This window comes from Oryzias latipes, chromosome 22, assembly GCF_053564925.1.
Source record: "Oryzias latipes strain Hd-rR chromosome 22, Olatipes_Hd-rR_3.1".
In the NCBI taxonomy this organism is placed as follows: Eukaryota; Metazoa; Chordata; class Actinopteri; order Beloniformes; family Adrianichthyidae; genus Oryzias; species Oryzias latipes.
The window spans coordinates 21,286,508-21,298,556 of NC_136258.1; the positions used below are offsets into that span (position 1 = coordinate 21,286,508).

Consider the following 12,049-nt stretch of genomic DNA (forward strand, 5'->3'; position numbering starts at 1 on the left):
CGCTTTCCTCATAAAAATGTGTATTGCTACATGTTTGCACACAAGGGCACAGTCCCCCCACACACACAACCACCCTCCCTGCCACTTTACTACTGCCCACACCCCTATTCTCCCAGAATTACAGTCTAAAACAGGCTGTGGAGAAAGAAAAAAAAAAAAAAGAAAGAGCGCAGGCTGAATACTCTCATGACACTGTTTCTCTATGCCAGCAAAAGAATAAAAGACGCAAGAAAGCGAGCAGAGAGGGCGATTGACTGAGCTTCCAAAAGAAGGAAACAGGTTGATTATGGGGGAAGGATTCATGGAGTTTTTTCTAACTTTTGGGCAGCACTTGTGCGCTTTTGTTTTGAAGGAGATTTTGAAAGCACAGTGCAATATAAACTCCATCTGGACTAAAGCAAAAACTCTTCAGTGGTCCTCTGCTGAAAAAACAGCAGTTTGAAGTGGCTGGACCAGGAGCCAAGACATCGGACCGAACACCATTCTGCTGGAATCAAAGTTACCAGCAGTGAGGGGCTTGGGAACTGTTGCTTAGCAATTAAGAAAATCTAATGTGACTTTTATCGGACGGTTTTTAGCCGGTGTTACTCTCCGGCTCTCCCTGTGGTCTTGTGTTTCTCACCTATGAAAGAAAGTCCAGTCCAAGCGCTGCAGCCTCCTCACATGATGACACAGGAGAGATGGGATCCCTGGATGCCAAAACTCGTGATGGACGGATTGGTTTCCAGGCTGCTCTGTTTATTTTCTTCCAAAAACCCCTTCTTTCCTTCCTCTTCCCCTTCCCTCCCTCTTGCTTTTCCTCTTTCTAGCCTCACACAGGTTGGCAGGGAGTCAGGCACGAGTCGTTGGAGGAGGCTGATGCTTTATACTGGTGCCAACTACCCTCTGCTGTAAGGGGAGGAAGGGTAGGGGCGACAAAGAGTGGGGCAAAAAAGGGGAGGGGAAGAGAGGCAACACTGGGGTACGAACTCGTTTTAGGAAAAGGGAAAGGTAAAATAACAAAACTGCTACTGTAGCCTCTAAGTGTTTAGATGAGCTTATCCAAACGTATCCAAACATGTAAGGCTGTCCCTGCTCAAGGTTGGAAAACTGCCCATAATCCACTAAAAAAAAAAAAAAAACTTTAGAGCATATTTAAGTCATTCCAGCAAATTATGGCTGATCGGGCCTCATGAAAAAATTCTGGAGGATGAAGCACTTTCTTTTTTTTTAATCAAAAGTCCAAAAATGTATTTATATTTATATAGTAAAATGATAAACAGTACAAATAAAACACATTTTCTGGACAGATTGCACCTCAGAGGGTGGCTGGGAATGACGGGACAACAATTGAGTTTAACCAGAGTAATTCAGAGGTATTCTGAGAGGCTCGGTTAAAGACCCACTCTAAGGAAAATGCTCTTCTTGGTGTTTTAATATGTTTTCTGGCTTTTTTTTTAGATAAAAGGTCACATATGAAGAAAAATAAGCAAAAATTTTAATTTTTGAGCATTTTCTTACTTAAAACATTGTGAATCAGGAGAAGACGAAAAAATGTAGTTTGAAAAAGAGCTTATTTGTGACGTACAAAAATACTCCAGGTTGCTCCCTGCTTCGCTCTGCTCCGGAACAGGGAAGGGAAGGGAAGAGAAGGGAAGGGAAGGGAAGGGAAGGGTGTTGGGTTGCTCCGGGCTAACGATCCCGCCCTCCTGCTTTTCTGGTCAAATCATTTTTTTTACACCACTTTTACCATTTCACAGATTTTTTTCCACAGTTATAACCGTATTACATTAGATTGTCAAAGAATTGAATGGATGTCTTTAACTGCTGCAATTAACCTCTGAGTGACAAAGGCAGCACAGTTTGGCACCAAGTTCTTTGTATTCACAATAACACAGTTAAAAGAAATGAGAGGTTAGCGAGCATGAAATATCAAATCAGACAGTGGAAATTTAAGGTACAGAGATATGGTATAAACCAGCAGTAAAAACTAGAAAATAAAGCAGTTCAATAAGTGAAAACTAACATATTTTATTGAAGAAGCACACAATAGTCTAGTCTTGGTTAAGTGTCCAGTTATTTTTATGGCAATTCTATTAGGTTTTTTCCAAAAGATTGCAAAAAAAAAAAAAAAAAACTGTAAAAGCAAAGTCTGAGTGTAAATTTCTTCTATGCTATTTTTGTTTGGCCAAGTCATTAATCTATAACATGCTTCTAATTTCTTTAAAAACAAATTCAAGTCATTAAGAAACGTGTTTAAAAAAAGAAGTTTAAACACCACATATGTTAAATTCTTCCTTCCTCGCCCAAAAAACACTAGCATGTTACATTATCTATCCTCCCAGAACCTTAAACAGTACTTATAAGTGTACATGGTATTAAAACTTTGCTGTTTTCTATATAAAATTGTATAAAAGAAATATACCTTAAAGAGAAGCATTAAGTTGTATTCACCTACTGTGCTTGTCTCTATGTTTTGTCTTTGGAGGCTCAGTTCTTTCCTGACTGCGGAATTTCCATCGAATCCAAATACCGAGTGAATAATAAATCTATTTTTTATTGTCAAAACTACAGAACAAATTATTCATCACAAAGATGTCAAGGTATTTCTTTCTTAAAAAAAAAAAACATTTCTGTGTTATCCTTCTTTGACTTTCAACTCAAGTTCAAAAAGTTGTGCCACAAGCCAAAACACATAGCTGTTTGTTTTAATGACAAAGTCTAGATTTTCCAAAAGTAGACATAAATAGAAAATAGTACGGAGTGTAACAATTCATTTTAACAATTTGATTCCATGTCTCAGTCCAGTAACAGGTTTTTAATTTTCTAACCTTATTTTTAATTTTAAATACATCAGAATGGAAACCACGTTTCCTCAGTTGCTACAAAACTGCAATGAAGAAGCAACAAGCTCCATCAATAAAAAGAAAAGCTCATATTCTGGCACGTTCCAAATGAGGTGCGAGGGGTAACTAGTGAGCCAGAGCTCTGTCCATGACCGAACCTCTTTATTTTTTCTCTCATGTTTCTATGCAAGCACGTTTACACACACCTCTGTCGCCATTTCCAACTGCTACTCTCCAAAGCCAAAAAGCAAGGGCCTTATAAGAGCACAGAAACAAAGGAGTGAGGCTGCTTCAATGAGAAACAGTAAAACATTGATTTCGGTCAGCTGACCTCCCCCCATCCTATCTGAGAAGAAATATTGGCAGTCTACCCAACTCTGAGTAAAAAAAAAAGAAATTCTACTGTGCCCCTGCCATGTCACAATCTGCCACTGGATCGTTGTCACCAAGGTCACAGAGTAAATCGCGCAGACTGGATGAACAGGGGGCAACAGGATGACTGAGCAGAGAACCAAGAGCTTCTTTGAAAAAAAACTTTAGGCGTGTCATCTTACGTGGTGGACAAACACTCAAGGCCGGGAGTCCATATGTGAAGCTCACAATCGCTAAATTACTCATGCTTGCAGAAACGCGTCTATAAAAACACCATCTCCGTCTAAACTGCCCCCAACAGCAAAAGGGGAGGAACAGATTTCTGCCATGCCGTGTCTCCGAGCTGCTTCGACAGACGGAGAAGGAACTTGGGATGGGGCGGAGCTTTCATGCGCATAATGCCCAGATGGGCCCCTGGTCGCTGCGGCACTGCTTCGTCCTATGTACTCACGCCGCACTCCCACAATGCACCATGTGGATTGCTCCCGCCTGAGCGGGGGATGAGTGGGGAAAACCAAATCAAGCCATAGATTCTTGTATGGAGCAGATCAGATCCTCACAGTATGAAAAGGTAAATCTAACAATAAAAAAAAAAGGTTGAGACAAGTCTGCAGAATGAAAATGGATAAAGAGGCAAAAGTTTAAGCTTCATTTAAAAAAAAAAAGTATTCGTGTCACTCGCTAGAATAAAAATTGATCACGTCCAAGTCCCAACTTGTAAATATAAAGCACTTATTTCAACCAATAATTCTGATATTGGTGAGACACAATGATGAAAATTGTGTTTTTAATGTTTTTACCATGTTCTTGTAGAATTTTCCTGATGATAGAGGATATAAATAAAGCATTTAAGTATTTCTTTATGAAAATCATTGTGAATCAGGAGCAGATGAAAAAAATGCTGCAGAAGCTATGTCCTAAAACAACACATTTTTTTGATTTTAGCTAAAAAAGCATCATAATAATTAAAAGACAGCTGAGAATGCTTTAAAGTGGATCAAACGATGGTTGAGGCCGCTAACACAGCCGTACTCCCTAGACATTTGTTGCCAGCTTTTGAGAAACAGTTAAAAGATTTCAGTACCGCATAAAAAACCAAAAAAACCCAGTCAGACTAAAGATAACTTTTTAAAAGTTTTTACATCTAAAAGGTAAAGGAAAACTCCAAGAAAGTTTTTATAAAAACACATTGAAGCCATTTGGTGAATTTCATTTGTAGAGTTGAAATTTTGCTCAAGCTTGCCATTTCTGTCGCAATCAGAGAAAAATATCAACTGTTTTTGAGGAAATCTCAGTCATGTGCTGCTGATGTCCTTCCCCAAATGGTGTCCACTTTTAACCCAAACCACTTTGTACTGTGGAAAAAGCTTGAAACATTGGCTTAATTTACATGATATACAACCCTTTTTTGTGTCATCAGACAGTCCCAGATATGCACGCACTAACCTCTGAGCAACGTGGGCGATCCCAGCCTTTCTCTGAGCGAGGTGATCAGATCCCACCGACCTTTGTGTTTTACTCATTTGATGAACCTGCTTTATGCAGCTCTGCAGCAGTCTGACAATAATGCAGATGTCTGAGTCTGGCATTGCAGCAGAGACAAAACTTAAATAAAATGTTAAACATGTCCATATCTACCGCTGGTGCTTGACCAGGACAAGTTGAGGCTAATTCCAGTCGCCATGGGTTAGAGTCCTTTTTGCTTTTTTAGACATTTCTGCTCAACTTGCCAGAGTCCGTTCAGTTCTACCTTATAATAGTAGCAAAAGAAGAGAAGGAAGGAAATTAAGCAGGAAACTGATTGTTGAAGGGGTCGGATTGGACACCCATGGTCAACAGGCAATGTTTCCCAAACCTGAGCCTGAATAGGCCGAGCAGATTTTATTTATATACAACGGCTAAAAAAAAAATATATCATTCCTTTTCAATATTTCATTGTTGTTCTGCTTTCTCAAGAGCACCTAAAGCGTAGATTTGAAAGGAAAAACTTGTGTTTATGGATTCTAAGCTGTATTTTTTGTCATTCCCTCTTTAAAATGAAGAGCGGTTTGAACAGGAGAATTTTCCGGATGTAATATTTTTGCAGGCCGTGCCCTGTTTAGACGATGTTTTATTTCAGCCCCGTTCTTCAAGTACCCCTCGTCCCACATGTTTTACCTATTTTTCTGCAGCAACACCTGGTGCTGAGGCCTGATAATTACTCACAGGGTGTGTTGGAACTAAAGATTATCTACAGCATCCACTGCAGCACTGCATTTCTTTGTCAATAAATCATTAGTTATTTTTAGATTTATTTTCCTTTTCAAAAGTTCAAGAATTTTTTTTATAATTTAGGAAGCTTAAGAAATTAAACAAATACGACACAGCGCTGCACTTCTTTTTCAGTCAAAAAAAAGTACAACTCGTTTTATTTGATCCACAAATTGTACATATAAGAATAGTTTCATTTGGAAAATACATTTAGTTAAGTAGAAGTAAAGTTTGTAATCCAGATATTTACCTGAATCAAAATTTTAAAAGTACCTATAGAAAAAAAAACTACTCAAGTATGGAATAAAACTTAATGAAAAAAAAAAACTTTAGTTTAAAACTTATGGAATCTATAGAAATAAATCCATAGATTGAAAGGAAATTTGGAAATTTATTTTGGCAACAATATGGCTTTCACTGTTGTTTTAAATAAGTATATATCAATAAGTCAATAATAAGTAATACAAAATAGGATTTTTGCGCTGAGACGCTGTCACTTTAACCCAATGCATCATGGGAGATGTAGTGAAAACAGCCGCCGAACGCAGATATAGACTCGCTTCTCTGAGCTTTATGGTTTTGTTCACTTGTTCCACGGTCTGATACCGGATCCCGCGGAAGCTACACCGCTAAGACGAGCTTTAGCTGGCATTTTTGTTAGAACTTACCGACTTTATGAGCAGAATCAGAACAAGGAAGTGAAGACTTTAATCACTTCTGATTGGTCAGTCTGATGACGTGTGATTAAGCCTCCAAGAATGATTGGTGGAGACAGTTAAAGGGGCGGGACTTTTCCAAAAACAGAGCTTAAGCTACGGCTAAACCAGGGGTTCCGTCATTCTTATCAAAATGTCTTTAATAAAATCAAATAAACACAAAGAAAAAAAAATCATTTACGATCTTTCATATTCCTAAGTACTCTGTGTTTCATCAGGGCCTGTTTGGATGAACTAAAGCTGATATCCTAGAAATGGTAAATGTTTTTAGATCAGTTAATAAGGGCAATTTCCAATAGCACACCTGACTATCTCCCACGGCACACTAGTGTGCCGCGTCACACTGGTTGATAAACAATGTTCTAGGACAGGGGTCGGGAACCTTTTTGGCCAAGAGAGCCATAAACGCCACATATTTTGGAATGTAATTTCGAAAGAGCCATACAATAATGTAGTGTCCCTTTCCCACACTGAGGCACTGAGACTTAACCTCTTTTAAGGTTCTTTATTCTGGTTACTGTAGACCACAACAAACGCCGAACAATTAATTCAGCAACTCCTCAATCTCTCCAGCGAGATGAAAGCGCTTCTCCCAAGTTTATATTCCCCTGCTCCCGCTCCAGCCCTCCCATTTCCCTTATTCGGCCCATAGCTGAACCCCATTGGTCCAAATTACCTAGCGACAGAACTGAGGGCCAATCAGATCTCTGCTTGATGCGTTCATTGAACTCCAGAACTTTTAACGCGGCCCAAAAGCCACACAGCCCAAGTCAGTAGGCAACGATATGTTTCAAACTAAATCTACAAATGAATGTGTGTATTTGATGTGATTTCAACATTTTTAAAGTACAATAAGTCTGTGGATTCTTTTTAATAACATTGTTATGCTGTTGCTGATAAATAAGGCGTTGAGACTTTAAACATGATTGTAGGTTGGTCTGAATGTTCTGTAGATGTGAGAAAGACTGCTCACATGCAGACGCGAAGCCAAACACACACTCACACGCTGCAGTGAGTGACAGGCAGCGGGTTTTACGTTTTTACAATCCCTGCGCAATTCACCTGCTACCTGTACCCACAACTCCACCCCCCACCCTCTGCTTTCTTCCTCACACATCCCGTCCCCGCAACTGCGCGCTCTTTCTCGGAGACGGGAGCGCGCAGTTTTAGGCACGGCAATTCACAGGTTTCCGGCAATTCACAGGTTTCCGGGTGGTACAAACGAGAAGGACTGGTCTAATGAAAAAAAAAAAAAAAAGTGTAATTAAAGATTTGTCTGCGAGCCACATGTGACCATCAAAAGAGCCATATATGGCTCGCGAGCCATAGAGTCCCGACCCCTGTTCTAGGACATCTTCTTTCTCTTTCGGCTTTTCCCATCAGGGGTCGCCACAGCGAATCATCCTTTTCCACCTCACTCTATCATGGACATCTTCTACCCTAACATTAGCCAACTTCATCCATGTATCTCCTCTTTGGCCGTCCTCTTGCCCTCCTGCCAGGCAGCTCCATCTCCAACATCCTTCTACCAATATATCCACTATCCCTCCTCTGAACATGTCCAAACCATCTCAGTCTGGCTTCTCTGACTTTGTCGCTGACACAGGCAACATGAGCCGTCCCTCTGATGTACTCGTTCCTTATCCTGTCTAACCTGGTCACTCCTAAGGAGAACCTCAACATCTTCATCTCTGCTACCTCCATCTCAGCCTCTTGTCTCTGTCTCACTGCTACCGTCTCTAACCCATAGAGCAGAGCTGGTCTCACCACTGTCTTGTACACCTTTCCTTTGAGTCTTGCTGGCACTCTTCTGTCACACAACACTCCTGACACTTTCCTCCAACCGCTCCAACCTGCCTGCACTCGCCTCTTCACCTCTTTTCCACAATCCCCATCACACTGAACTGTTGACCCCAAGTACTTAAACTCCTGCACCTTCTTCACCTCAGTCCCCTGTAACCTAACGCTTCTACCTTGATCCCTCTCGTTCAGACACATGTATTCTGTCTTACTACGACTGACCTTCATACCTCTTCTTTCCAGAGCAAACCTCCACCTCTCTAGCTGTTCCTCCACCTGCTCTCTACTCTCACTGCAAATTACAATGTCATCTGCAAACATCATTGTCCAGGGAGATTCCTGTCTTACCTCGTCTGTCAGCCTGTCCATCAGCATAGCAAACAAAAAAGGACTCAAAGCTGATCCTTGGTGTAGTCCCACCTCCACCTTGAACTCCTCTGTCTGACCTACAGCACATCTCACCACCGTCATACTTCTCTCATACATGTCCTGAACTACTCTGACATACTTCTCTGCCACTCCAGACGACCTCATACAGTACCACAGCTCCTCCCTCGGCACCCTGCCATACGCCTTCTCTAAATCTATGAACACACAATGCAGCTCCTTCTGACCATCTCTGTACTTTTCCATCAACATTCTCAAAGCAAAAATGGCATCAGTGGTGCTCTTACGGGGCATGAAACCATACTGCTGCTCACAAATCTCCACCTTCTTCCTAAGCCTGGCTTCCACTACTCTTTCCCACAGCTTCATTGTGTGGCTCATCAACTTTATTCCTCTATAGTTGCTGCAGTTCTGCGTGTCACCCTTGTTCTTAAAGATCGGGACCAGAACGCTTCTCCTCCATTCCTCAGGCATCTTCTCACTCTCTAAAATCCTATTGAACAACCTTGTTAGAAATTCCACTGCTGTCTCTCCTAGGCACTTCCATACCTCCACAGGTACGTCATCAGGACCAACGGCCTTTCCGCTCTTCATCCTTTTCAGAGCCTTCCTAACCTCATCCTTTCCAATCTCTGCTACTTCCTGCTCCACAACAACCACATCTTCCTCCCTTCTTTCCCTGTCATTTTCCTCGTTCATCAGCTCCTCAAAATACTCCTTCCATCTTTTCTGTACACTCTCTTGGGTTGTTAGCACCTTTCCATCTCTGTCCTTAATCACCCTTATCTGTTGCACGTCCTTCCCATCTCTGTCTCTCTGTCTGGCTAGCCTGTACAAGTCCTTCTCTCCTTCCTTTGTGTCTAACCTGTCATATAGCTCATCGTAAGCTTTCTGTTTGGCCTTTGCCACCTCTCTCTTCACTTTACGCTGCGCTTCCTTGTACTCCTGTCTACCTTCCTCAGTCCTTTCTACATCCCACTTCCTTTTAGCCAACCTCTTCCTCTGGACGCATTCCTGTACTTCCTCATTCCACCACCAAGTCTCTTTACCGTCTTTCCTCTTTCCAGATGACACACCTAGCACCTTCCTACCTGTTTCCCTGATAATCTCTGCTGTAGTTTCCCAGTCCTCTGGAAGCTCATCCTGACCACCCAGGACCTGCCTCAACTTCTGCCTAAATTCCTCACAAGTTTCTTCATTCTGTAGCTTTCACCACTTGGTCTTCTTTTCTGTTTTCCCTATCTTCTTCTTCTTCCTGACCTCCAGAGTCATCTTACACACCACCATGCGGTGCTGTCTGGCTACACTCTCTCCTACCACCACTTTGCAGTCATTAACCTCTCTCAAATGACCTCGTCTACATAGGATGTAGTCCACCTGGGTACTCCTACCTCCACTTCTGTATGTCACTCTATGTTCCTCTCTCTTCTGGAAGTAAGTGTTGACTACAGCCATTTCCATCCTCTTCGCAAAGTCCACCACCATCTGTCCCTCCAGATTCCTTTCCTTCACACCAAACCTGCCCATCACCTCCTCATCCCCTCTGTTGCCCTCACCAACATGCCCATTAAAGTCTGCTCCAATAACAACTCTCTCTCCTCTGGGAAAACTCTCTATGACCTCATCCAACTCACTCCAGAATCTCTCCTTCACTTCTAACTCACAGCCAACCTGTGGCGCATACCCACTGACTACATTCACCATCACCCCTTCAATTTCTAACTTTAGGCTCATCATCCTGTCTGAGACTCTTTTCACCTCTAGAACACTGTTTACAAACTCCCCCTTCAGAATCACTCCTACCCCGTTTCTCTTCCTATCAACACCATGATAGAACAGTTTGTATCCTCCTCCAATACTACGTGCCTTGCTGCCCTTCCACCTTGTCTCCTGCACACACAGTACATCTACCTTCCTTCTCTCCATCATGTCTGCCAGCTCTCTGCCTTTCCCTGTCATTGTGCCAACGTTAAGAGTCCCTATTCTCAAACCTATGTTCCTGCCTTTTCCCTTCTCTCTCTGGCCACGGACCCTTCTGCCTCCCCTCTTTCTTCCACCAACAGTAGTCAAATTTCCACCGACACCCTGTAGGTTAACAGCATCGGTGGCGGTCGTTGTTAACCCGGGCCTCGACCGATCCGGTATGTCTAAAGTGTTGTGGATGATTCGCATGGTTATTTTGGCAATTTTTTACGCCGGATGCCCTTCCTGACGCAACCCTCTCTATTTATCCGGGCTTGGGACCGGCACAGAAGTTACTGGCTTTCAACCCCTGTGGCTAGATTGACCCCTGTTCTAGGACATAGTCTAAACAAAGCAACAGTTGATTCAAAATTTGCCTCCGAGTTGTGGGCGGGACTGTTAGCACAGAGTAAAACCACCCATTTCCCATCATCCATCTGTTTACAGGTCTCCTGCTAGCTCACAGCCCCTCACAACCCCAAACTAACATTACTGGAGCAACAAAAAATGGTGAGCAATATTGGAGCTATCCAGCCGTACAGCTGAGCCACATGCAGCTCGGACTTGCATGGATCTGGTGCTCTATAAGAGGACGCGTGCTGAGCAGGGAGTTTAGGGCACACCGTAGTAGCTTCTACCTACGTCACATCTATAAGCTTATTCCTATAGCAATTTTTCGTCTGCTGCGGATTCACAAGGATTTGAACAAAGCTACATTTTCCTCATACATGTCCTCCATCATCGGAAAAATGCTCTTTATATTGGTTTGATTCCTTTTTTTGGGTATTATTAAATGTTTTGTGTATAATTGTTGCGTTATCTGGGAATTTTAAATGTTGCTGTAGGACAATAATGTGATTTTTTAAAAAGTAATTTATTCACAATTGTATAGAATTATCTGCCGATACATTTAAGAATCCCTAGTACAACTAATGTTACCAACCAAAACTAACTTCACAACACATGATGAATAATGACTTTTTCCCCATAAATATATTTATAGAGGATAGCTTAGAGGATCAGATAATTTGGTAGAAGTACATGAATTTTGGTAAAAGTTACTCATTACCCCTAGAGTAATTCATTACTTTTAGGGTTTAATCTCAGTATTTAGAAAGTTTAAGGACAACCAAATAAACATTTGAAACTAAGGACTCCAACTGATGGATGAGTAAATCCGATTAGGTTTTACTGACTGACTGTTCCTTTAATTGGATACCTGTAACGGCTACAGAAACGTGTGTTTCTCTTTAATTGGCAGCGTCATTATTTCATCCCTGGCTTCACCACCGTCATGTCAGCTGCTGCCAACGTGATGTTTACCTGCCACGACCATTTTCTCCTCCCTTCCCCGCAGAGCTCGTCCTCTGCTCGGCAGCTGTGTCTTATCAGTCATGTTATCTGCCACCGACAGAGGCAGATAAGTTAGCAGCAGCCAGACGAAGCTGAGCATTTGTGCTCGAATAAACAACACAAACGTATAGTAGGAACGGCGTTTCCGGGTTCTGTTACGTCGCGCGACGTGGACGGGGAGGGAGGAGTCACGGCACACACACACAAAAAAAACCCCGCCATTGTTATGAATATTCATCGCGCGTGGGCAACGTCGTGCACTGCATAATAACTAGTCGTGGGGTTAATATGACTTTGGCACAACAGCCTGCAGAGCACCTTGCGCGGAAAGGAAATTAAATTTAAATAAATTTCTAACCGCATCCAGCATGCAAATGAGCAGTC

The 12,049-nt window shown here is 42.1% G+C and overlaps 1 protein-coding gene across 2 annotated transcripts in view; it reads right to left on the reverse strand.

The window, feature by feature from the left end:
- The window catches only part of msrab (methionine sulfoxide reductase Ab), a 41,924-nt gene extending 30,082 nt beyond the window's left edge, over window positions 1-11,842 (reverse strand). The window contains exon 1 of one of the 2 annotated variants that reach the window (XM_004082234.5): window positions 11,636-11,842. In XM_004082234.5, coding sequence (XP_004082282.1) covers window positions 11,636-11,765 — 130 coding nt within the window. In that variant the 5' untranslated portion in view covers window positions 11,766-11,842. Of the gene's footprint in view, window positions 1-622; window positions 764-11,635 lie in introns of those variants that run through there. The other variant, XM_020713543.3, reaches the window with a different exon arrangement.
- Between the last annotated feature and the right edge of the window lie 207 nt (window positions 11,843-12,049).